Source organism: Malaclemys terrapin, chromosome 3 (assembly GCF_027887155.1).
Source record: "Malaclemys terrapin pileata isolate rMalTer1 chromosome 3, rMalTer1.hap1, whole genome shotgun sequence".
Taxonomy (NCBI): domain Eukaryota; kingdom Metazoa; phylum Chordata; order Testudines; family Emydidae; genus Malaclemys; species Malaclemys terrapin.
The window spans coordinates 201820462-201848318 of record NC_071507.1 but is presented as its reverse complement, the minus strand read 5'-3'; the positions used below and the strand labels follow the sequence as shown (position 1 = coordinate 201848318).

General features: G+C 45.9%; 1 protein-coding gene across 4 annotated transcripts in view; it reads right to left on the bottom strand.

Annotated features, from left to right (window-relative positions):
- The window catches only part of ELP3 (elongator acetyltransferase complex subunit 3), a 131490-nt gene that overhangs the window by 28381 nt on the left and 75252 nt on the right, over positions 1–27857 (bottom strand). For all 4 annotated transcript variants that reach the window (XM_054023191.1, XM_054023190.1, XM_054023193.1 and 1 more), the window contains 5 exons: positions 25291–25484; positions 13719–13809; positions 11276–11341; positions 3490–3717; positions 729–810 (listed from right to left, as the gene is read on the bottom strand). In XM_054023191.1, the coding sequence (XP_053879166.1) occupies positions 729–810; positions 3490–3717; positions 11276–11341; positions 13719–13809; positions 25291–25484 (661 nt within the window). The remainder of the gene's footprint in view (positions 1–728; positions 811–3489; positions 3718–11275; positions 11342–13718; positions 13810–25290; positions 25485–27857) is intronic.

Here is a 27857-nt window from a genome sequence, read left to right as displayed (position 1 = left end):
TTTGAGCAATGCCTCACTATGCCCTTAACACACACATTCTCATTTTGTCTTTTCACTGTACTGGACAGGAGATACCTACACTGGACCTATGCTCAAACACTGACCCTTTCCCCCCCAAGAGAGTACCACACTTGTAAAATTTAACAATCACTTCATACCCTTTTGTAATACCTTCACACATGCACACAGGATATGACCTAAACCTACACTTTTCCTTGACGATCATTAAATCCACGGCCTGCTCTCAATATCCCACCTCACTGCTGACAATACCTCCGGCAAGAAGACTCCAGTGCCCGCCTACTGACACAACCTACACAATTCTGTATTAAATGAGGCAGACTGGAACCTCATGGTACATATGAGCCTCTTTCCCTTGATAACACACATGGGGGTACTCAGACCCAGATCTCCTCATATCATAATTGCAGCTCTTCCAAGCTGCTCCCACTTATTCTTCCACAATTCAATAGTTACATCTATCACAGTGAATGAAGTTGGTGCGCATGTAGATAATTCCCAGTGGTTACTGCCTGCTTCAGGGGGCAGAGTTAAGGTTACAGAGGCATTCACCTTAACCTGGTTTCCACAAGTTTGAGTTTTGCTGAATTCGACATTCTGGAAGGGCACAAGCTATCACCGGGAGATCTTAACTCTGCATTAACAAAGTTTTTTTCTATTTAATTTGTTTGTAGATTAAGTTTTGTAGAAGAATTAAGCAAAGATACCTGAAATGACTGCAATTTTCCATGACCCATGTTCTTCTTTGGCTATCCTTTCTGCTTCCTCCATTAGCAACATACCGAATCCCTAGAGAGGAGGAAATGAGAGGGGAAGAAAATGATAAAATGATAAAAACTAGGGAAGGAAAAGAATAACAGCTTGAGTACTTGAGACGAGCACTGCAGCAAACATTAACCTTTATAATGGTGAAACACTCAAAAGTTTCTTCAATGGAAGTTACTGATAGGTATAAACTGTAATTTCTTTTAGAGTCTTTTCACATCTGACTGCTTCTTAATGTCAAAGAACAAGGCTAAAACCACAGATTTACTCAACTTGGTACAAGTCTCCTAGAACTAGCTGGAGAAACAAGCTCCTCCTCCCCTCATTGACATTTCCCCTGTGCTCAGAAGGGGAGCAGGAAGTACTGTCTAGTGATCAGAACAAAGGAATGCAAGTCAGAATGACTGGATTCTATTCTAGCTTTTTCAATAATTCATTGACCCTGAAGTAGTCATTTAAATTGTGTGCCTCACTTTACCCATTCATAAAATGGATCTGTTTCGGATATTTATATGCCCGCCCCCCATCACCCTAGTATTTGAGTACGTGACAATCATTAATGTATTTATCCTCAATACCCCCGTAAGGTAGGGCAGTGCTGTTATGACCATTTTACAGATGGTGAACTGAGGCAGAGAGAGACTAGGTGACTTGCCCTTGGACACGTAGGAAGTCTGTGGTAGAACAAAAAATTGAACCTGGGTCTCCCACAGCCCTGGACTATTCTTCCTGCCTCATGTGGTACTATGAAGCTTAATGTTTGTAAAGCATCGAGATGCTAAGATGAAAAGCACTGTAAAAGTGCACAGTAATCTCTTTGGGGCATGAACCATGCCTTCTTTTATGTTGATAAACTTCCTAGCATAAAGTGGGTGCTACTGGAAGCTTTCATTACAAAGGAAGAGCCCCTCCACACACAATTCTACAACATGTTTAGACTGTTTTGAAATCTCTTTGCTGCCTCTGTATCATATTTTGTGCATCATAGCCTGCTGCATAGTGGGTAGAATAAAAATGAAGGGCAAAAATTAGATGATTTTGCTTTTGTTTTTTTAAATAACTTTATGCAGTTCAAGAGATTTTTAGTACTGAAATCTAAAATGAAATAGTCATAATGAGAATGTGATATCTTTTGTTGCTTCTTTATTTGTTGGAAGTATTTAAATGGAGCATATGTCAAAAACATTGTTACCACCAAATATAGGAGATTTCATCTCAAGTTTTGTTTTTGAAAAATTTATATCAGTTTACATGCTTTGGTAAGATTCTTTAGTAAAATCTACCAGTCTTGCCTCATTGGTCAGAGCTGTGGAAAAATCCCTGACCCCATTTCACAGGTACCCTAAAATATATTAAGATGTAGGTGGAAAGCAAATACACTTCACTTGCTTTCTCACACTACTTCCTTCCAGTGACTTTCTCATGAAAATTACATGCATCATCCCTCTGCTACCTACAATATCTTTTGGCCTATTATGGGAAGAGTGTGAATTTGATCTTGTGCTGGTAAATTCTGAGCCTTTAGATCAAGCATAAAAAAAGAAAAAAGTAATCAATTTATTCTTTGCACCAGAAAGCCTCAGGACTGATGTTTTAAATTAACTTCCTTTTATTTAATAATCTTTTCCTGTGTAAATGCATTAGGATGCAACACTTTGTTTGACAGTGATGACCTCAGGCAGTGAGGCGGCAGCCATAAAAACAATGAACGCTTTGACTATAGAATAATTAACATTTCAAAACCTAGGGCAGAAAAAGTGGCCATCATAAGTAAAAAAGCAAAGGGAAAGAAAAATCAATTGAATCGAGCCAAATGCAAACAAATTAAAATGGACTGGAAATTGAGATTTCATGGCATATGACGTGCTAATGCGCACTGTAGTAACGCTTACTTTGGGTAGATTCAGAGACACCAGTGCTCAAGATGTTAAGCAGAAAGTGTTCTTCCTATCCCTGAATAGTGAAGTGCCCTGGTATGTACAATCTTTGATTAGGAGAAAATGTTAGGTTGAAGAATTTTATATTTTTAAAAAATACCTTGTATGCATTTTATGTTTTTAGGACTGAATCATATACCTTCAACTTCACTTCAGCTCCACTCCTCTCACCCTATCAGGTAGGCAAAATCTGAATGTAATTCCTGCATCTGTGTGTTAGAGATTAATTAATCCCCTCAATTCTCAGAGAGAGTGTAGGAACTATGGGTTTTCAGTATCTGAAGGCTGAACTAGTGTCACCATGCATGAGCCTACATCATATGGATGTACAGCAATAGAGATAAAGAGTATACCCATGTTTTCAACCATGAAACAACCATAACTGCAAGTGCTCAAATACATTAGTGAAAGCTCACTGGCGGCAGGAATTTAATATACTAATACAAGATGGGGATCAAATTCAATTCTGGTTCTATTGCAGCAGATTATTCTTTTTGCCAGAAGCTGGGAATGGGCAACAGATCACTTGATGATTACCTGTTCTGTTCATTCCCTCTGGGGTACCTGGCATTGGCCACTGTGGGAAGACAGGATACTGGACTAGATGGACCTTTGCTCAGACCTAGTGTGGCCATTCTTATGTTCTTATTAAAGTAACTGTATGGCCAGTCTCATCAAGATTGTCACAAATTTTTCTTAGTCTTTCTAATAAAAAAGCTGGGCAGGATGGAGTACAAAAGAAGACAATGAAGATTACTTAGGATACCTGATGCTGAAATTTGGAAGGATCACGACTGCTCACTGGAACCACACTACCATACACATGCAGTTCTCTAACGATGGAAACACCTCCCTTCAACTCGGGTCTGAATGACTCCTCTGAACACTTTCGCAAACGCAGAAGGCCAACCAGAATATCCTGTTCTGGATCTTCATAGGACAGGAAGGTCTCCCAGCCACCATTTGCCACGTAGTCTCTTCGAACTAACTCAACCTATTCAAAGAGAACAAGGAGGGGGGAGGAGGAAAAGAAAATCCTATTAAAAATAATTAGGCAACATGTTGAATAGATCAAAACCAATTTCATGGATCCATAAACCGTTATGGGTCAGAAAAAGTGTGAAGTGCTTTCTTAAAGCCCAATTTCATTCTAGATGGATTTTAGCAGCAGTAGATAAGAGCTGAAGGACCTGCAATTGCATTTACCTAAAGACAAAATGTGTCATACTTCAGTGAAAAATACATTTGTGGAGAGGACATCATTACTCTTCAGTGCTGAACACTTCTATCCATAAGGTATTTAGAAAGTATCAAATCAGCACAGTAGCTGGGGTTGTAAAAGATAGAAATGGAAGACTGGATCTCTCTCTGGTAACTTCACCTCCATTGGTGCTCCAAGAGTATCACAGCTAGCAGCTCCTTCTCTCCAACCAGAGGTATCAAACATCTAAGGGCAAATTCAGACCTGACTACAATTGTATTGCTCTGGTTTCAGTACTGTTATACTTGCTGACAGCATGTGTGAATTTGGCCCCTAGTCTCCACTGCTCTGAAAAGAAAAAGCCTCTTGCCAGCAATGTAATCGGGGTCTTCTAATTAGTAATAAACTGCTTCTTTTCTAATCTGTCAGTGACGGGTATTCAAGTAAGCATGACCTCTCATTAATACAGTGCCTTTCATCCATACAGATTAAAAAAACACTTCATAAACATTTCTGATTGACTATATAACAAAAGTTAGGCTGATATTTCCCACATCCATTTCCCTGCCAGTACAGTGCAGGGTTGTTCCCTATAGTAGTGTGTACACTTTCTAGTGCTCTGTCCAGTCTGTTTTAAAAAGTCTCAAGTAAAGGGCTTTGAGGTGGGGTTCCCTCTGAACTCCTTCCTACTCATCATCTTTCTGGTAACATTATACACAGAAATGAATACACTATTTCAAGACCTGATCACACAAGAGCCAAATGGTGAGATTCTGTTACCTCTCTGCTTCATGAGATCAATATGTCTTTGTGTAGGCAACCCAAAACTAAATGGGCCTTTCACTTACTACACCGACTAAGGTTCACTTCGTCAACACTGTGATGAGGCTATCTGTGAAAAAGTTCAAATGGATCTTGCATGTGTGCAGAGTTCTCCAAGATTTCTACCATCATATAACAATACAATAAGGTGGGCCCAGACTCCCATCATGAAAATGAAGATTACTTCAAGATGGACTCTACATATAGACACTCGTGGCTTGAGCTGGCCTAGGCAGCCCATGAGAAGGAATATGCAGAGGATCCTCACAGAGGAGCTAAAAGTTGATCCAGCAGTCCTGTTATTTATAAAGCACCAACAATATGATCAAAGTTTACTGAAAAATAAGAGAACAAGATTCTTACTCTAAAGAGTTTACAATCTAAAGCCCAGATCCTGCAATGAGCTCCATGCAGGCAAAACCTACTCTCCTTGTAAGATAGAGCCTAATTTAAAGACCCACTCATTACACAGATTTTATTAATTCACAGCTAAAGAAAGGAGGCAGAAAATAATATTAACACAGCTAACACAAAAGATTTTAGATTTAAAGCTTTGTGAACTCTGGGCTTCCTAATTAAGGAAAAGCAATAAAATGGAAGAACGTGTCTCATTTATTATTTCTATTTCAGTAACAAGTAGAACTCCTTTGTACTCCGTGCTATTGTCCTCAAGAATCTGCCATCTAAAAAGATAAGATGACAAAGCTTGGGAGAAAAAATAGGATTATAAAAATCTCCAACTTTAACAGAGTTTTGTATAGTGCTCATTTTCACAGTATCTAAGCATTTGCCAGACAAATTACATCTGCATAGCAAGGTCCCTAGGGGACTCCATGGGATCCTCTGCTCTACCCCCTTCCCTAGGTAAACAGGAGGCTCTATATGGGTTGAATATACAGCTAGACCTACATCATGTATACAAAAAGCTAATTTAAAGAAAATCTACTAATGGGGCCTTGATGACGAAGGGACACAGAAAAGAGATACAGTGAACATCTGAAGTGACTGGTAGCTAACGACAGTGAAATGAATTGGTTACTTTCAATTAGGGTTACCATACGTCCGGATTTTCCCGGACATGTCCGGCTTTTGGGGGCTCAAATCCCCGTCCGGGGGGAAATCCCCAAAAGCCGGGCATGTCCGGGAAAATCGGGAGGCTCGGCCGGGGCCTCTTTGTGCGGGGCCGGGAGCCGGGCCCGCGGGTCGGGGAGCCGGGCCGGGGTCGGGGGGCCGGGCCGGGCCCGCGGGTCGGGGAGCCGGGCCCGTGGGGCTGGGAGCCGGGCCGGGCCCGCGGGTCGGGGAGTCGGGCCGGGGTCGGGGGGCCGGGCCCGCGGGGCTGGGAGCCGGGACGGGCCCGCGGGTCGGGGAGCCGGGGGCCGGGCCCGCGGGGCTGGGAGCTGGGCCGGGCCCGCGGGTCGGGGAGCCGGGACGGGATCGGGGAGCCGGGGGCCGGGCCCGCGGGGCTGGGAGCCGGGGGGTGCAGCGGGCCGCCGGGGATGGGCGGCCGGGGCCGGCACCCCAGGGCCCGAGCCGACCCAGGCTGGAGCCCCGGGGGAGCCAGCCTGGGCTGGGCCGCGCCTCCTCCCCCCCACACACACACCCCCCTTACCTGCTTCAGGCTTCCCGCGAATTAAATGTTCGCGGGAAGCAGGGGAGGGGGCGGAGACTTTGGGAGGGGGCGGAGTTGGGGCGGGGGCGTGGGCGGGGCTGGGGGCGTGGGCGGGGCCCCCGGGAGTGTCCTCCATTAGGAGGGACAAAATATGGTAACCCTACTTTCAATCCAGTTCCTAGAGTGTACGTGTCCATGTAAAAAAGAAACAACTGGCAATAACTAAGGCTAAGATTTTGTCATGGTTATTTTTAGTAAAAGTCACAGACAGGTCACGGGCAATAAACAAAAATTCAAGGAAGCCTGTCTGTGACTGTCTGACCTGTCTTTGATTTTTGCTGCTGCAGCTCCATGGTTTCCCCTGCCACTGTGGTAGCTGGGAGCTGTGGGGTTCCCCTTCTGCCTGCAGCAGCTGGAAGCTTCAGGGCCCCTCCCCAGCCCACGGTGTCTGGGAGCTGCAGGGTGACATTTCCCAAAGAGAAAACGGGACAACCCCAGCCGCTCGCCCGAAGTGTCCCCCTTCCTCTCCCCGCCACGTGAGGCTGTCGCCCGTCACTGGAACCCTGAGGGCCCCCTCAGGAGCCTGTCACCTGTGGCTAGAACCCTGCAGGGGGGCCCCTGTCGCTATTGCTGGAACACTGCCAGGGCCCGGCTGGCTGCCAGCTCCAGAGTCCTGCAGCCCCTGGGGCTGAAGCAGAGAACGTCAGGGAGGTCTCTGGAAGCAGGGCCGGCTCCAGTGTTTTTGCTGCCCCAAGCAGCAAAAAAAAAAAAAAAAAAAAAAAAAAAAAAAAAGCCGCAATAGGCGGCACTTCGGCAGCAGCTCCACCGCACCGCTTCATTCTTCGGCGGCAGGTCCTTCCCTCCGAGAGGAACTGAGGGACCCGCCGCCGAAGAGCAGTAGGTGCCGCCTCTTTCCGTTGGCCGCCCCAAGCACCTGCTTGTTGCACTGGTGCTTGGAGCCAGCCCTGTCTGGAAGTCATGGATTCTGTGACTTCCATGACTTCTGGGACATAAACGTAGCATTAGCAATAACTAGTACCCCTGCTGATAATCCTGGACTTTAATATTAGGACAAGTGGCTAATACAGAATGAACTTTTCAGGCTATGTCTTCACTGCAAAAATGGTAGGTTTTTACATTGAGATAGGATGCTGCATCAAGGGAGCTATCAGATACATGCTAGTTTGCTAGTCAAGGTAAATCAGGGAGGAAGGGGAAACATTGGGAAGGGACAGTATGTATAGTGTTGACCTCAACTAGCTACATCGAGGTAAAAAAACGACCCATGCCTCGTCTCCTCTAGGATTCTACTTCAAGATAGCTATCTTGATCTAAAACACTTTGGGGGGGGGGGGGGAGAAGAGAGGGGAGAGAGCAGTTTCCATTTGCCCTAGAGGTAAAACATTCACTTCAGAGTTAAGTAGAATGTGTAGCGGAGTTTGCATTAGCCATGACCATGCAGTTGCCATTCTGTGAATAAATGACGGAGTTTAGTCTCCAAAGCTGTCCAGCCAGCAAGAACATTCACCAGCAAAAACATTCACTAGACATTTTTTTAAAGGCTATTCATGATATATTTGCACTACATACACTTCAAGGCCATTTTGAGAGCAAACAAATGCCTTGTCTTCTACTAATGAGAAATGTTACCAATTGAAAAGGAACCCAGAAATAGCTTTGTAAATAACCAATCGTAAATATTTTTTACTCCAATGGATTTTTAAAACCAATTAAAAATAATTTTAAAAAACAGACACATCATGATTTAAAATAGATACAACTTACTAACCTTCTACAAAAGGAAAGATGTTTATATAATCTTAAGTAGATTCACTGAACAGATTTAATTACATTAGAACTACGATTACCTCCTCTATCAAGGAAATCGTTAGTTTTTAAAGGCAAGAGAAATATCACTGCACGTCATCAGATCAAATTATCAAATGCGACAGGCTGATGTTTTATTGCCCACTTGCTAAATTTTCAAATAAGCATCTTGGTGCTTTCTCCCATGCAGCCCCTCATGCTGGGGAAGAACTCTCTGTAAATATCTGCAAAACTTACTAATTACTCTCCTTCATAATCTTCCTCAACACTCACCTTTGCCATGAGGCCTACAACAAGCTCGACAATGGCGAGGTTGCTGGTGTGCTGAGACTACTGCCTTTGACGCTGACCGATATTGTCTCCTTGTACTCCCCTGTCTCTATCTGTTGTCTCTTGTCTTGTACATAGATTGTAGACTGTTTTTTTGTTTAGTGTTTGTACAACTCCTAGCACAGCGCATTCTCGGACCAAAACTGGAGCTCCTAGGCATTACAGTAATATAAATAATAAATAAGTTGCTTTTCATGCATTTTATCTCTAGGTTCCTATTGATATATTTTTCTGAGATTCAGTGGCATGGGATTGTCATTATCCAGACCAAGGAGAGACAGTTTAACAAAAGGAGTGTTGGAGTATTAATAGCAGCATTGTTTTGAAAATGCTGTAGTGAGCTATTCACTAACTACCCATGGAGCTTACAACTCAAGATGGCTTAGAGCCTCTGATGACAGCACGTTTGTCTGTGTGGAAGATATTTTGTGCAATGGCTAAAGGACAATAGGAAGACAGAGGGTGGCTGCATGTCTCGCTTTGCATTGAACCTATGAGGCTAGTGCCTGAAGTCAACAAAAATCAATGATAGAATTTATTTTGCATTATAAAATTTGTTTCCATAATGCATTTACCAGTGAGATGACTAGCTTTCTATTCCATTTGGCTCTTTACAATGGCAAGCAAAGAGCAGAAAACAGCATTTAAACCACTTCGCTGGTTTGATCACCTCGCTTGCAAAATAAGACAGCCCCCCCATGCAGAGACAAAGTGGAGAAGTTGAGAGATGTACTTAAGTGTAGCTCTGATCTAGGATTGAATGTGGAAAAGGAAGCATGATTAATTTGTGTTTAAAAGTAGAACAACACGTGAAAGAGGCATCCTACAAGTGGATTGTTAGATGATAAACTGGATTTTAGAAGTGCCATAATTATTTTGGGAGGCAGCATGGTCTAGTGGTTAGAATGGAATACTAAGGAAACAGATTTTATTTCCTGGTCTTCTTGAATCACTGTGTGATCTTAAAACATAATTTAACCTCTCTGTGCATGTTTTTCCTTCTGTAAAAGAGGGTTAGAATCTAAGTTCCCTGTAAACTGTGTGGACCTGCAGCAGCCTATTTAGTGCCGCGTAGGAGCTCAGGGAACCCGCCCAGGGACCTGCCATGGCTGGGGGAGGGGCGCCCCTCCCCAGCCCCAACACAGTCTGCGGCCCAGACCTGCCATGGCCACGGCGCCTGGACCTGCTGGTGCAGCACAGCAGGAGTGGCCTGGACCCAGCTGCGGCAGCGCGGTCCAACCCCGGAACAGCCCAGACCCAGGTACAGCCAGGGTGGCGTGTCCCGCCCCGGGCTGGCACCAGCGCAGCCGGAGAAGCTGGAGCCAGGGGCGGCAGGGGCGACCCTCCCCCAGCCCAGACCTGCTGTGGGGGCACCTATCCTGCATCCCCAGAGCTCCTGCAGCAGGGAGAGACACCTCTCCCCTCCCCCAGCCCAGACCTGCTGGGGGGCACCTATCCTGCAGCCCCAGAGCTCCTGCAGCAGGGAGAGGCACCTCTCCCCGCCTCCCCAGCCCAGACCTGCTGGGGGGGCACCTATCCTGCACCCCCAGAGCTCCTGCAGCAAGGAGAGGCACCTCTTCCCCTCACCTCCCCAGCCCAGGAACTGCTGTGGGGAGAGAGGACTGGAGAGAACCCCCTCTCCCCACCATAGCCCCAGAGCACCCTCCTGCACCCCAAACATCTCATCCCTGGCCCCACCCCAGAGCCCTTACCCCCCTGCAGCCAACCCTCTGCCCCTCATCCCTGGCCCCACCCCAGAGCCCACACACCCCTCGCACCACAATCCTCGGCCCCAGACCTGATCCTCTGAGCCCCTAATCCCCGGCCCAGAGCCCACACTCCCAGCTGGAGACCTCACCACCTGCACCCAACCCTCATCCCCAGCCCCACCCCAGAGCCCACACCCCCAGCCAGAGCCCTCACCCCCTGCACCCAATCCTCTGCCCCAGCCCTGAGCCCCTCATCCACAGCCCCACCCCAGAGCCCACACCCCCAGCTGGAGCCTTCACACCCCTGCACCCCAGCCCTCTGCCCCAGCCCTGAGCTCCCTCCCACACTCCAAACCCCTCGGACCCACCCCCACCACATGAATTTTGTTATGTGCACCAATATGAAGGTGGGGAAAAATTAGAGGGAACACTGGTTAGCATCCATTTTTGTGAACAGCATCAAGATCCTAGAATGAAGGGCAATATATATAAGCATCATCCTCTAAAGAGATGTACAGCCATATGTATTTACTGGTTACACTTTATTGTAGTTTATTGATTTTATTATTTTTATTCGTTTCAGATAGCAGCCACATTTTATTATAATATTGTAGGTATTGGTATAGTGACAAAAATAGAGGATATATATACACATTATACAACCTCAAACAATTAATTTTCTCTCTGTTCAACCTACAAGTATTGTGCTTTCTATATTTTATAAATATACTTTTCACTAGAAAAAAGAAAGGAATTGGGGCAAGGAGTGGAGACAGCTGAGTGAACTGGGGATTCTGCTACATCAGCGGGAATACTGAAATACAGGTGGCTATCGCTAGGTTATTGAACATGGTGGCACATAAGTTTCAGCATGTGAATGTATCTTCTTAAACAATAACATTCAAATCTGCTGTGAAAATGGATGAAAATCTGGAGCCAGCTACATAGGCGTATTACAGAATTGGCTGTACAATTGAGTCCCAACTCCTTCATATCAAATGTTTCACAGCAAGTCACATCTGAAGCAAGCTCCTGGGGAAGCAACAAGTCTCACCTGATATGGTCTCACTTTATGATGAATCTCTTGTATTCCAACCTCTCTTGTCCTCACATCACGACACTAGGAAAAGAGGGAGAGAAAAATTACATAAAACAGAGGAATACATGCAGCTCAAATACATTAAGATTTCCAATCACCCCATGGGCTCAAAATTAAGTTGAAATAGCCTGTCTTACACTGGTAGAATTTGAATAAATAGACTTCAAAATAAAAATGCTCACCGAGCCATCCCTAATGTACCTTAGAAAAAGAACGTTATGCTAAATGTAAAAACATGCTGATAAAAATCAATTCACTGAGTAACCATTACATCTCATGAGAAAAGGTACCATTTGATTTGCAAGTAGCAGGGCTTGGAGGGAAAAAGTCAACAGATATGAAAGAGCAAGAAAGACTTAACATTATCATAGATTCTATGGTGAAGGGAACATTGCAATCTTCTAGTGATTCTAGTCTGATCTCCTATATAATAAATCACAGGCCATAGAACTTCCCCACAATAATTCCTAGAGCAGATCTTTTAGGAAGACATCCAATCTTGATTTAAAATTGTTAGTGATGGAGAATCCACCATGACCCTTGGTAAATTGTTACTCTCACTGTTAAAAATGTATGCCTTATTTCCAGTCTGTCAGGTCCTTCACCAGAGAGATCTAGAATTGGAAAAATCTAACCTAGTGTGCCAGAGATACTCTTGAGCAGGTAAATCTGGGTAACTGATTTTTAATGCCAAAATCGGCATGTAGGTAGAGGGTTAACTCTCTGGTCAAGTGTCCCACAGATGTACAGGATGGACTAACCGTGAGAGGTTTGGGACCAATGGCCCAAGGTGTCAGAGAAAAGCCAGGGAGCTTTACAAAACTTTACAGCTCCTCGGTAGTCGGAGGGAACAAGACACGGAACTCCATTGTAGCGAGCTTGATTGTAGCTTGCACAAGTCTTTTGTATCTCTTCTTGTAACCAGTGCAAACCAAGCCCCATGAGAGAAGTCTTGAGGAGAAAAACTTTTCTGAAGACAGACTGTTTTTATAGCACAAATAAGAAAACCCTGAAAATCCAAAGTCAAGACTAAACCCACATGGAACTTGATTTCCAAGGCATCCAAATGACTCTACCTGCATCCCAACACCCCTTACAATGCCTTAAAAAAAAAAAAAAATCAAACTCAGACTATAGTATATACAGTGAAATAATTTAATCTTTGCTATGACCTTAAAAACTGGCATGCTTTATTCTTATATGGTGATTATGCTAAATCTGGCCTTCTTTACGGTCATATGTACAATATCTACTTTGCCTTACAAATTCCTGACTAGACCAATGGCATGCAGAAGACAGACAATTCCCCACTCTTCATTAAGGGCCCTAGTCCTGAGAGTGCACAGCATTTTTCAGGGCTGTGCCCTCCAATTCTTTGCCCCAATCAGTAATCCAAGTATTATTAGTCACGAAGACGGAACAAAGAGGGAAAGCTGAAATTGCCAAGAGGGCAGAGCTGAGGAGCCTGGGCACCCTCTAATTATGAACCTACATACCTAAAATACCTAGGTTTCTTGTGGGAATTCAGTCCCAACTATCGTGGCCCTTAAAAAAGCTGTTTATTTATAATGTTATACCTCCAGTAGATGCAAGGAAAATTCACTGGTATCTTGTACTTCAAGTGACAATGTGAAAAACTGTTTTGGTTGCTCACTCTACCAGCTGCAAGGCTTCTGCCCCAGTAAATTCAGACCTATAGTCATCCGCACAGTAGAAATGTTTAGAGATTCAGTTCTTTAAAGGTAGCCTGCCATGGAAAACAAAATTGGGTTTGAGCCCCTTTTTTTGCTTTGTTATGTATAAAGGAGATTTTTCCCCCACCTACTTTTTTTTTAATTCTTAGAAATAGGCTGAATATTAAGATTCATCATCATATCTGTTTTTGCTGGAAGTGTTCCGTGGAAGGTTTCTCAACCCTACTAAGGAGGATAAAGACGCTAAATCCTTAGCAAAGAGCTTTTCTTCTAACTAACTGTTAGGTGTTTGAGTTGAATAATTTTTTTAAAAAGCTGTCAAAAGTCTGCATAAAAAACTTCCCTCTCTCACTTTAGAAATGTCCTTAGTAGCCAAGATGTCACACACCTCCTAGTTCTCTGGTCATCCTGTATCTTGCAGGGAAAAATCTAAATTTTTAATGTAGAAATCAAGCAAAACATCAGCTCTTTTGGAAAAATCTTTGAGGTATTCCTTTACCTATCAGAAAATGAACAAACAAAAAGGACAAAACCCCAATATTTTCCTTTGCAGGTTATCTTTAGTTGAGCAGCAAATCTGGCTCCTATAGTTCACGTTCCTCTCATTTTGCCATTTTTCTCCTCCTGTTCACAAACACAATAATCAGGCACGCAGTGTAGCCAGCAGGGAGCTCCTCCTGGGAATAAGGTTGCTGATCTTTTACCTCTGTCCCTAGATCCTTCATCCTGGCCAAGGCAAGTTCTCTCAGGTTACCATGCTCCACTCCTGAGCTGACTAGCGGCATTGGGATATCCCTATACAAAGGGGAAAAACAAAAACTTTATATGACCATGTTCATAAAACATAAGGCCAGATGGGCCACCGCCATAATCTAATCTTACCTCCTACGTAACAAAGGACTTATCTGAATTAATTCTTGTTTCAAAGCCCAGTAGCTTTGGCTGAACTAGCGCATGGCCAAGCCAATTAACAACTGGAGGTAGTGGGGAGGAAAGAGCTACGTGATTGGTTTTTACAGCAGGAAAGGACTTTTTACATGCTGGGAAATAGGCTATTTATATGTTTTTATTCTCATATTCATCATACTCAAGAACTGGAAAAGGGAAAAATTCTGTTTTACGTGTGAATTTTCATTCTAGGACCCTCCATGTCAGAGAGTCTTCGCAGCAAGCATTGGTATAGTCTCCAAGAATCCTGGATATAACAATTGTAACTACATCCTAAGATTCAGTAAAGGTGCAAACAAGTTTGTAATAATCTAACATCATAAGAGTACATTAAAATAATTATGAATACCATTTTTACATAAATATTGAGGTCTTTCTACCAAAGAAGATCATGCTGTAATGATAGATTTCAGTATTTCTACTTGAAATATTGATTTCCTCATGAACTTGTTGCCACAAAGAATCTTGTGCCCTTAACAAAATATCTGAGGGTATGTCTACACTACGAAATTAGTTCGAATTTATAGAAGCCGGTTTTATTGAAATCGGTTGTATACAGCCGATTGTGTATGTCCACACAATAAAATGCTTTAGGTGCTCTAGTCGGCAGACCGCGTCCACAGTACGAGGCTAGCGTCGACTTCCGGAGCATTGCACTATGGGTAGCTATCCCACAGCTATCCCACAGTTCCCGCAGTCTCCGCCACCCCTTGGAATTCTGGGTTGAGATCCCAATGCCCGGATGATGCAAAACAGTGTCGCGGGCGGTTCTGGGTACATGTCGTCAGGCCCCTCCCTCCCCCGTCACAGCAACGGCAGACAATAGATTCGCACCTTTTTACCTGGGTTACCTGGGTTACCTGTGCAGACAACATGGAGCCCGCTCAGCACAGCTGAGCTCACCGTCACCATATGTCCTCTGGGTGCCGGCAGACGTGGGACTGCATTGCTACACAGCAGCAGCTGCTAACTGCCTTTTGGCGGTAGACGGTGTAGCATGAGTGATAGCCGTGGGGCTGGCAGCCGTAGGGCTGCATTGCACCAGCCCCTTCCAGGCGATGGTATATTATGACTGGTACCCGTCATCGTCGTACTGGAGTGGCTGTCAATCATGGCCACCTGGGCAGACATGCTACTGTCTCGATGATGACGGTTACCAGTCATAATATACTATTTTCTGCCAATTGCCCAATATTGTCTGCTAAGCACCCAGAAGAGGCCGAGGGCGATGCTGGCGGACGTGGGGCTGGCAGACGTGGGGCTGCATTGCTACACAGCAGCAGCCCCTTGCCTTTTGGCAGATGATGGTATATTATGATTGGTACCCATAGTCATCGTACTGGTATGGCTGTCACTCATGCTGCAGCGTCGGCTGCCACCTTAAGATGTAAAAAATAGATTTGTTCTGTATTCATTTGCTTCCCCTTCCTCCGTGAAATCAACGGCCTGCTAAGCCCAGGGTTTCCAGTTTAATCTTTGGGGGGACCATTCTGTGTGACAGTTGTTTGTGTTTCTCCCTGTTCCTGTACCTGTACGCCATGTCGTCACTCGGCCCTCCCTCCCTCCCGCCCTCCTTCTCCTGGTCCATCAGATACTACTTTCGCGCCTTTTTTCTGACCAGGCGCCATAGCTAGCACTGGGATCATGGAGCCCGCTCAGATCACCGCGGCAATTATGAGCACTATGAACACCACGCACATTGTCCTGGAGTATATGCAGAGCCAGAACATGCCAAGGCGAAACCCGGACCAGGCGAGGAGGCGATTGCAGCGCGGCGACGAGAGTGATGAGGAAATTGACATGGACATAGACCTCTCACAAGGCACAGGCCCCAGCAATGTGGAAATCATGGTGTCACTGGGGCAGGTTGATACCGTGGAACGCCGATTCTGGGCCCGGGAAACAAGCACAGACTGGTGGGATCGCATCGTGCTGCAGGTATGGGACGATTCCCAGTGGCTGCGAAACTTTCGCATGCGTAAGGCCACTTTCATGGAACTTTGTGACTTGCTTTCCCCTGCCCTGAAACGCCAGGATACCAAGATGAGAGCAGCCCTCACAGTTGAGAAGCGAGTGGCGATAGCCCTGTGGAAGCTTGCAACGCCAGACAGCTACCGGTCAGTCGGGAATCAATTTGGAGTGGGCAAATCTACGGTGGGGGCTGCTGTGATCCAATTTGCCAGGGCAATGAAAGACCTGGTGATAGCAAGGGTAGTGACTCTGGGCAACGTGCAGTCAATAGTGGATGGTTTTGCTGAAATGGGATTCCCAAACTGTGGCGGGGCCATAGACTGAACCCATATCCCTATCTTGTCACCGGAGCACCAAGCCACCGACTACGTAAACCGCAAGGGGTACTTTTCAATGCTGCTGCAAGCCCTGGTGGATCACAAGGGACGTTTCACCAACATCAACGTGGGATGGCCGGGAAAGGTACATGATGCTCGCGTCTTCAGGAACTCTGCTCTGTTTCGAAAGCTGGAGGAAGGGACTTTCTTCCCGGACCAGAAAGTGACCATTGGGGATGTTGAAATGCCTATCGTGAACTTTGGGGACCCAGCCTACCCCTTAATGCCATGGCTCATGAAGCCGTACACAGGCAGCCTGGACAGGAGTCAGGACCTGTTCAACTACAGGCTGAGCAAGTGCCGAATGGTGGTGGAATGTGCATTTGGACGTTTAAAAGCGCGCTGGCGCAGCTTACTGACTCGCTCAGACCTCAGCGAAAAGAATATCCCCATTGTTATTGCTGCTTGCTGTGCGCTCCACAATATCTGTGAGAGTAAGGGGGAGACCTTTATGGCGGGATGGGAGGTTGAGGCAACTCGCCTGGCCGCTGATTACGCGCAGCCAGACACCAGGGCGGTTAGAGGAGCACAGCAGGGCGCGGTGCGCATCAGAGAAGCTTTGAAAACGAGTTTTGTGACTGGCCAGGCTACTGTGTGAAACTTCTGTTTGTTTCTCCTTGATGAACCCTCCAACCCCCCCCCCCCCCCCACACCGACCCGGTTCACTCTACTTCCCTGTAAACCAACCACCCCAACCCACCCTCCCCTCCCCTCCCGCTTGCAGAGGCAATAAAGTCATTGTTTTTTCACATTCATGCATTCTTTATTAGTTCCTTACAGAGGTAGGGGGATAATTGCCAAGGTAGCCTGGGATGGGTGGGGGAGGAGGGATGGAAAAGGACACACTGCATTTTAAAACTTTAACTCTTATTGAAGGCCAGCCTTCTGATGCTTTGGCGATCATCTGGGGTGGAGTGACTGGGTGGACGGAGGCCCCCCCACCGTGTTCTTGGGCGTCTGGGTGAGGAGGCTATGGAACTTGGGGAGGAGGGCTGTTGGTTACACAGGGGCTGTAGCGGCGGTCTCTGCTCCTGCTGCCTTTCCTGCAACTCAACCATACGCTCGAGCATATCACTTTGATGCTCCAGCAGACGGAGCATTGCCTCTTGCCGTCTGTCTGCAAGCTGATGCCACCTATCGTCTTCAGCCCGCCACCTCTCCTCTCGTTCATGTTGGGCTTTTCTCATCTCCGACATTGACTGCCTCCACGCATTCTGCTGTGCTCTATCAGCCTGGGCGGACATCTGCAGCTCCGTGAACATCTCGTCCCTCGTCTTACGTTTTCTCTTTCTAATGTTCACGAGCCTCTGCGAAGGAGAAACATTTGCAGCTGGTGGAGGAGAAGGGAGAGGTGGTTAAAAAAGACATTTTAGGGAACAATGGGTACACTCTTTCATTACAAGGTCGCATATTTCGGCTTGCAGGCAGCCATCGTAGGCCACAGTGTTTTGGCTTTTTTAACCTTCTTAACATGCGGGAAAGGTTGCAAACAGCAGCGCATTTCCCATATCAAGGATGAATTGGGTTGTCCATTTAAAATGGGGTTTCAATGTAAAAGGAGGGGGCTGCGGTTTCCCGGTTAACATGCGGCACAAACACAAGTAAACCACCCCCCCCACACACACACGATTCTCTGGGATGATCACTTCACCCCTCCCCCCCACCGCGTGGTTAACAGCGGGGAACATTTCTGGTCAGAAGAGCAGGAACGGGCGCCTCTGAATGTCCCCCTTAATAAAATCACCCCATTTCAACCAGGAGAGCTTTCTGGAGATGTCCCTGGAGGATTTCCGCTCCATCCCCACACACGTTAACAGACTTGCTTGCTTTTTTTTTTGTAATGTTTACAAATATTTACAAAGTTACACTCACCAGAGGTCTCCTGTGTGCCCTGAGGGTCTTGGGTGAGTTCGGGGGTTACTGGTTCCAGGTCCAGGGTCACAAACATATCCTGGCTGTTGGGGAAACCGGTTTCTCCGCTTCCTTGCTGCTGTGAGCTACCTACAGTACCTCCATCGTCATCTTCCTCGTTCCCCGAACCGTCTTCCCTGTGTGTTTCTCCAGTGAGAGAGTCATAGCACACGGTTGGGGTAGTGGTGGCTGCACCCCCTAGGATCGCATGCAGCTCCGCGTAGTAGCGGCAAGTTTGCGGCTCTGCCCCGGACCTTCCGTTTGCTTCTCTGGCTTTGTGGTAGGCTTGCCGTAGCTCCTTAATTTTCACGCGGCACTGCTGTGTGTCCCTGTTATGGCCTCGGTCCTTCATGGCCTTGGAGATCTTTTCTAATACTTTTCCATTTCTTTTACTGCTACGGAGTTCAGCTATCACTGCTTCATCTCCCCATATGGCGAGCAGATCTCGTACCTCCCGTTCGGTCCATGCTGGAGCTCTTTTGCGATCCTGGGAGGACTCCATGACGGTTACCTGTGCTGATGAGCTCTGCGTGGTCACCTGTGCTCTCCACGCTGGGCAAACAGGAAATGAAATTCAAACCTTCGCGGGTCTTTTCCTGTCTACCTGGTCAGTGCATCTGAGTTGAGAGCGCTGTCCAGAGCGGTCACAATGAAGCACTGTGGGATAGCTCCCGGAGGCCAATAACATCGAATTCCGTCCACACTACCCCAATTCCGACCCGCAAAGGCCGGTTTTATCGCTAATCCCCTCGTCGGAGGTGGTGTAAAGAAACCGGTTTAAAGGGCCCTTTAAGTCGAAAGAAAGGGCCTCGTTGTGTGGACGTGTCCAGGCTTAATTCGGTTTAACGCTGCTAAAGTCGACCTAAACCCGTAGTGTAGACCAGGCCTGACTCTCTATGGAACTAGTTCTATCCTTCCAGTGTGTAGAAGATGAACTATTCTGATGCTATGAAGCGCCCATTGATAATGTTGATTTAATGTTGGCGATCGGGGGAGGTCCCAGATGACTGGAAAAAGGCTAATGTAGTGCCCATCTTTAAAAAAGGGAAGAAGGAGGATCCGGGGAACTACAGGCCAGTCAGCCTCACCTCAGTCCCTGGAAAAATTATGGAGCAGGTCCTCAAGGAATCAATTATGAAACATTTAGAGGAAAGGAAAGTGATCAGGAACAGTCAGCATGGATTCACGAAGGGGAAGTCGTGCCTGACTAACCTAATTGCCTTCTATGATGAGATAACTGGCTCTGTGGATGAGGGGAAAGCAGTGGATGTGTTATTTCTTGACTTTAGCAAAGCTTTTGATACCGTCTCCCACAGTATTCTTGCCACCAAGTTAAAGAAGTATGGGCTGGATGAATGGACTGTAAGGTGGATAGAAAGCTGGCTAGATCGTCGGGCTCAACGGGTAGTGATCAATGGCTCCATGTCTAGTTGGCAGCCGGTTTCAAGTGGAGTGCCCCAAGGGTCGGTCCTGGGGCCGGTTTTGTTTAATATCTTTATTAATGATCTGGAGGATGGTGTGGACTGCACTCTCAGCAAGTTTGCAGATGACACTAAACTAGGAGGCGTGGTAGATACACTAGAGGGTAGGGATCGGATACAGAGAGACCTAGACAAATTAGAGAATTGGGCAGAAAAAAACCTGATGAGGTTCAACAAGGACAAGTGCAGAGTCCTGCACTTAGGACGGAAGAATCCCATGCACTGCTACAGACTAGGGACCGAATGTCTAGGTAGCAGTTCTGCTGAAAAGGACCTAGGGGTCACAGTGGACGAGAAGCTGGATATGAGTCAACAGTGTGCTCTTGTTGCCAAGAAGGCTAACGGCATTTTGGGCTGTATAAGTAGGGGCATTGCCAGCAGATCGAGGAACGTGATCGTTCCCCTTTATTCGACATTGGTGAGGCCTCATCTGGAATACTGTGTCCAGTTTTGGGCCCCACACTACAAGAAGGATGTGGAAAAATTGGAAAGAGTCCAGCGGAGGGCAACAAAAATGATTAGGGGTCTGGAGCACATGACTTATGAGGAGAGGCTGAGGGAACTGGGATTGTTTAGTCTCCAGAAGAGAAGAATGAGGGGGGATTTGATAGCAGCCTTCAACTACCTGAAGGGGGGTTCCCAAAGAGGATGGAGCTCGGCTGTTCTCAGTGGTGGCAGATGACAGAACAAGGAGCAATGGTCTCAAGTTGCGGTGGGGGAGGTCCAGGTTGGATATCAGGAAAAACTATTTCACTAGGAGGGTGGTGAAACACTGGAATGCGTTACCTAGGGAGGTGGTGGAGTCTCCTTCCTTGGAGGTTTTTAAGGCCCGGCTTGACAAAGCCCTGGCTGGGATGATTTAGCTGGGAATTGGTCCTGCTTTGAGCAGGGGGTTGGACTAGATGACCTCTTGAGGTCCCTTCCAACTCTGATATTCTATGATTCTATGATTCTATGATAATTTAATTTACTTTGGGGAAAGGATAAGCTTGTCCCTGGGACAGCGAGTTCTATTGAATATCCTTCAGTAATTATTTCTGAGGTGGGTCACTCCAGACCAGGGCCCACCCTGAAGCATTCCTCATAAAAGGGAGAAATCTATCTAGACTTCAGAACCTCAAAAAAAAAAAATCAAAAGAAACTTTTGGAGTTGCATAGTTTTCAAGAGAATATCAGCTTTGGTCTTCCAACTCTCGAGGCAGCAATGGCCGCCTCCTAATGTGAAATCTTTAACTTGAACCTGGAGGAGCAGCACTTCAGAGGAAAAACCTGCTGAGATAAGACAGTTTGAAGTTGCTCTCACTAGAAGGAGGGAAGGGACTTATTTCCTTTTCTAAAGCCTCAATGACTGTTTTCTGTCTATGCTCCCAGAAAAGATTACCAGCAGAGTATTTTGAAAGAGATCAACCTGCTTTTCCAATTTGTTGGCAGGAGCTGCAGTTGCCATGGGGCATGTCTTTGGAAGTTTTGAATATACAGCATATCAGCCAGGTGAAGAATTAGTCCTGAAAAAAATTGCTAGGAAAACTGAGAATGGGTGTGTGGGGGAGTGCGCATGCTAACAACAGCCTCCCAATTGAGTATCTCTAGACCTGTACGATAAGAGACTGCAGCCAATACTCTCAAAGCTGAGACTGCTGCATCCAAATTCAGTTTGATGATGAATACCTTGCAAAAATGGTATTTAGTCTGTAGAAGAGAAGACTGAGGGGGGACATAACAGTTTTCAAGTACAGAAAATGTTGTTACAAGGAGGAGGGAGAAAAATTGTTTTAGTTAACCTCTGAGGACAGGACAAGAAGCAATGGGCTTCACTTGCAGGAAGGGCTCAGCACAGACCTTGCCTGCTAGCCATGTGCATTACCAAACCCTGCTAACTTTCAGCATTTATTTTAGAGAAACAGGAGACAAAAAATAAAAAGTGAACTATAAATAGAGTATTAAACTGTACAATGTAGAACAGTTTGATCTAAAAACCTGGTTTAAACAAGCTCCTTAATGAGCTTTTAAACCTCTTTCCTCCCCTATATAATTATTCAGCAAACACAATGAAGTACAGAACAGCATGTTAAAGAACAGGATCTCACACACACAAACCTAGAAAGGACCGGACGATTCAGGGAGTTGGTAATGTTATTAGTTTAACCCACTTTAGGTCAATAGTGATTAGAAGTCAGTACCATCTGACAGCGGTCTGGTGACCTATGTGAAATTTATTCACACGTATCAGTTCAGTTCCTTAAGAATGTGTGTCACAAAAGCCGCCATTAACAGTCACCATTTTTGGCAATCTCACCACAGACACCCAGGTCTGAATGAGCCATGGAGACTCTCAATCTGACAAGTGATCACTGCAAGGAAGAGTAGAAGTACATTGGCAAAAAAGAGGACAAGGGAAAGCTGGCCCTGCTGCTGCCCATGCTACGCCTCTTCTGTAGAGTTAGGACTTCAGGCTCCAGGGCTCTCATTCCATTCCAATGCCAAACACACTTTAAATAAATTTGGTAACACTCTTACCAGTATTAGGGTGTTGCACCAGAAGCCTTGAGAATATTATTTTCCTCCCTTATTTTGTTTGCAAAACATTAGAACTTTTTATAAAGCAGAAAGGGCTCCGAAAAATTCCTCACCTCTGACTTTCTCTCACACCAAAAACAAGGCAAAAGCAATTAGCTAGCCAGTTAATTTATTCATCTGATTTCTTAGAGTAAATAAGGCATCATAGAACTAAGATAACAGACTTCAAACAGCTTCAATTAGAGGTAATGAGCACTTCACATTGAGCCTAAAGGACACAGTAGAGGAGAACAGGATTTTCATCTGGGCATGTTAGAGCTAAGGCAATAATCTGACTGAGTGCCTATTTCTTCCAATTATGGAACAGCTCCAAAGGGCCAGGCTGTTTTGTACTTCTCAACAGGAACACAAATAAAACCAACTGACATCTTCTAGCACTAGGGCTATAGCAGGGGTGGCCAAAACGGGGCTCGTGAACTGCATGTTGCTCTTTTACAGTTAAAAGTGCAGCTTGCGGAGCCCCCCATATCCTCCATTCTCTGCTTATCAGACTAGAGGAGAGGGGGGTAAGAGCTTGGGGCTTCTGCCCTGCAGCGGGGTGGGGGAGCTACGGGCTTCTCCCAGAGATGACAGATGCCTGCTGAGAATGGGGGGAAGGGGCACAATTTAAAGGTTCACTACCTCCAACAGTTTGAGTCACCCCCCCTCCCCCCTTCAGTGGCCCATCTCTGCAGCTCCCAGGTGTTAGCTCCACGTGGAGAGGCAGCGGCAAACGCTAGGAACTGCAGGGAGAGGCTGCTGCGTTAGCTCCCCAGGGAGGGAGAGCAGCCAAAGCAGTGGCTATCCCTGCAGCTCCCAGCTGTTTGCCGCTGCCTCTCCCGACAGCCACAGCTCCCAGCTTAGTGGCTTCAGCAGCTGCTGTGCAGGGAGGGGCCTGGCGGAACCATTTAACGAAGTGGGGCCAGAAAACCTTGGCAAAAATCGGGGGGGCAGGGAAGAGGAGACATGACCCCACATGCTCCTCCCATGCATCTTCTCTGGCTTCTGCACAGTGGGGAGGGAAGTCTCAGGGCTTCAGCACTGCTCCTGCCGAAGCCCTAAGATCCCTTCCCCTTGGGGGCTGAAGCCCTGAGTCCTGGCAGAAGTGCCCTGCGGGGGCTGAAGCCACACACTTTGTGGGGGCTTGAAGCCCCAAGCCCCAGCAGGTACCTCCCACAGGGCTGAAACCCCAAGACCCCCCCTCCCCATGGGGCTGAAGCCCGAGCTCCAGCAGGCGTGCCCTGTGGGTGCTGAAGCCAGGCATCCTGCGGGAGCTTAAGTCCCAAGGCCGGCAGGTACCTCCCATGGGGCTGAAGCTCCGAGATCCCCCTCCCCATAGGGCTGAAGTCCTGAGACTGACAAGCGCACCCTGCCACTCAAACTTCTGAAGATTGTCATATGTGGCTTGGAGGGCCAGTAAATTTAGCCACCCCTAGTCTATAGCAAAACCCAGTGTGGAAACTTTCCCACCTTTGGAACTCTGATGTGGTAAATAAGACATTGCAAAGAAATAAAAAATAAGCGTTCACAGCAACACATATCTGATCCCCTCATTTGCCAAAGAGCACATAAACCAAAAGGGATATTTTTAAATGGTGTTGCAAGTGCTGGTGGATCACAGGGGGCGTTTCAACAACATCAGTGTAGGATGGTCGGGAAAGGTTCATGACGGGCGCATCAGGAACTTGGGTCTGTTCAAAAAGCTGCAATCTAGGACTTTCTTTCCAGACCACAAAATGAACACTGATGACGTTGAGATGACTATAGTTATCCTGAGGGATGCAACCTATGCCTTGCTCCCATGGCTCATGAAGCCAAACACCTGCAGTCTGGACAGCAGTAAGGAATGGTTCAACTATATGCTCAGCAGGTGCAGAATGGTGGTTGAATGTGCCTTTTTGTCATTTCAAAGGGCACTGGAGGGGGTACTGGTAGGGTCACCCCCAAGAATCGCATGCAGCTCATTGTAGAACCAGCACGTGTGGGGTTCAGCAAGAGAATGACTGTTTGCCTCCCTTGCCTTCTGGTACACTTGGCAAAGTTCTTTTATTTTCACATGGCACTGCTGTATGTCCCTCATGTAGCCCTTCTCCCCCATTCCACAAGCGATCTTTGCATAGATGTCAGCATTTCTTCTGCTGGATCGGAGCTCTGCCTGCACAGACTTCTCACCACACAGCGATGAGATCCACCACCTCTTGTGCAAACCAGGTTGGGGCGTGTAGTCTCCATGATCAGCTGTGCTCAAGCTGACACACTCCCAACGCTGATCAAACAGTAAATGGGAAATCAAAAATTCCTGGGGCTTTAGCAGGGGAGGGTCTGTTTCCTGGGTACCTAGCTGCAGTGCAGCAGAGTTGAGAATGATCTCCAGAGCAGTCACAGATTGGGACACCACCTGGAGGCCAATTAAGTCGAATTACACAATGCTGTGTCTACACTACCTCGCAGTCAACCCATGAAAATCAAATTAAACGCTGTGCCTCTCACAGAGGTGGATTACAGAAGTAGACATTAGAGGTGACTTAGGTCGACGTAAAGAACCCGGTAGTATACACATACATTGACAGGTCGACTTAAGGTGGCTTCTTTCGACCTAACTCTGTAATGTAGACCAGGCCTCAGTGTAATTTTGTTAACCCCTATGACATCCCTGAGGAGTGACAGCAGGATCCCAGAGTTGAAAGTATCACCTGCTGCACAGACCCATTAATAAGAGTTTGGCTATATAGGCCTTAGTCACAGCCAAGAGGAGATCATCCATCAATGTTATTTGTTCCACATCCTTGCCTGAAGCTTATTTGGGAGGTTTTTGGAATACTAGCAATACGTAGGTGAGTTCAAGAGGCAACTCTGGTGCTCACATTATTCAGTTTAACCCATTGACTGGCAGCAATTTTAATAAACATTAGTGCAATAATGATTGAGAAGGACAAAAATAAATATTATAGTTAAAATCTTATTACAATCAAAGCAACTCTTTTTACAGCAGAGACAAAAAACAACCAGTAAAGCCCACCAAGAAAAATTACCTCTGAACACGGTACACTCGTGTCCATGGTGGTACAAGAGCCAGAATTCTAGCCACCAAATCCACTAAGGTGCTTGGAGAATAACTCTTGTATCTTCCAGACTTCCAGAGTTCATACAGGCCAGTACCACGGATCACCAGAGTTGGGTAGAGTTTCATGCCATCGGGGCGAAAAGAAGGGTTCTCAAAAAACTCCTGTAAACACAGAACACAAATGCAAATCAGAAACCAAAGCACTAGCTTCCTGGGGCTTTCAAACCAGAAGCTCTCTCTTTTTTAAAAAAATTCAAGCTGCATCAGAAGGATAGATGCTTAAAGCACAATTATGAGAATGTATGTTCAATTTAAAAAGGCGGTCTTACATTCCGTTTCCAATATTTTTTATCAGTCTAAAGACTTATTCTTAAATGTAGAGGATTATACTTTTTTATAAAAGAATAAGATCGCTGCAGAAAAATTCACACAAGGGGAGGATACAGATTTCACCAGACTTCAATATGAAGTCAACAGATATCTGAGCTGTATTATTCATTGTAACAGATATTTGCCCAGAATCAGAACAATATTAAGAAATGGGCATATCTTCACTCTCTGTGAACAACATTCAGAGATTACTTAATGTATCCAGGATACATCAACTGAATAGTAATATAAAAACAACTGAAACCGCATGTCACCTATACGCTGAGCAATACTGGGAAGGTGGAACAAACAGCACCTACTACTCACTTATCCATGTCTAAATTCCAGTACACAGCTCCAAAGTGAAACCCTCCAAACTTCTATGGTCACTGGAAGCCATTAGGCATGTATAGTGTGCAGAAAAGTTATGAAATACTGTTTTACTACAAATAAAATTCCAGTAACCACAACTAAGGTCATTAGTCAAAAGCTAAAAGATTGATTATCTCACATTTGTCTATCTAAGATACTCTCATCACTGTAGTATCTCACAATCATTAATGGATTTTAATCTGACACCACCATTTATGAAGTAGGAAAGCGTTATCCCAATTTTACTGATGAACTGAGACACAGCATATAATAAGTGACTTGCACATGGTCACACAAGTAGTCTGTGGCTGAGCTGGGAACAGAACTCAGATCATATCAGTCCCATTCCAGTTCCTAAAAAACAAGACCATCTACTATCTAATTTACCATCCTCACTAGGATGGAAGACCAATGAATTCTGAAGCATGTTTACCAAGGAATACCGCTACATGGCCAGAGACAATATTGTGAAAAAACTGTGTAATGAATTTTATTAGTCAAATACACACAACACACACACAGATTAATATTATATATGATATTATAACAAAATAATATACATATAATAATGGAATTTTTGCTTTTTAAATGTGTCTACTGATGCAGCATTTAAGAACTGAGCTGAAACAGTTTCAGGGTTGTGTAAATCATTAAAACTGGTTTGTGTGTCTTATTTGTAAAATCTTTGGTCTGTGTAAATAGAGGGGTGAAGCAGAGAGTCATGGTGCCTCCACCCAATAAACGAACAAGTAAAAATCCAAGGCCACAAAAACAGACAAGTAAGATAAGTACTGGATACACCCCCAGTGGGGTTTACAGCACAGGACAGAATTAGACAGAAAAAAGTAAGTTTTAACAAAATAAACAAAAATGTATTAGTTTAGGTTAGTTATTGTGATTTATGAATGAGAATGTTCTAATTAGACAGGTACACAGATGAGGTAACTTAGTAAACTGAGTCTGTGCAAAGTTACGGAACAAGGGATAAAATACAGGTGATTGACAATAGAAGAGCGGAGAAGACACAGGGGAAGAACATGGCAGAGCCCAGAGATTTGAAGAGTCACCCTGTCACAAGGACAGGTAACTTGATTAATTACTTTTCTTATCTTAACTGGTTTTGCATTATGCGTAATTCATAGGTGATGACAGCATTGTCTTAAAACATGCAAAATAAAGGCTATAAGAAACTGTTTAAGCCTACATTGAAATGGATCTCATCTTTCACCAAACAACGTGCTCAGCAAAAGCTTTTGTGGTGCGGTAAGATCACCAATGATGGCCACCAGTTGAATATCCAGCCATATTCAGTCCTGGAACCTTAGTCTATGACAGGGATCGGCAACCTTTGGCATGTGGCTTCCCAGGGTAAGCACCCTGGTGGGCCGGGCCGGTTTGTTTACCTGCCGCGTCCGCAGGTTCGGCCAATCGCAGCTCCCACTGGCCGCGGTTCGCCGCTCCAGGCCAATGGGGTTTGCTGGAAGCGGCCGCCCGCACATCCCTCGGCCCGCGCCGCTTCCCACAGCCCCCATTGGCCTGCAGCGGTGAACCGCGGCCAGTGGGAGCTGCGATTGGCCGAACCTGCGGACGCGGCAGATAAACAAACCGGCCCGGCCCACCAGGGTGCTTACCCTGGGAAGCCACATGCCAAAGGTTGCCGATCCAACCAACAAGTCACAGTTCTTGGGAAGGTTTTGTTTTGTTTTTAAAATCTTTTCTGTTGAGGCCTTCTGAAGTGAAAGAGTCTTTTACCAAAAGAAGGATTCAGTCAAGTCCCAGTTCAGCAGAAACCCT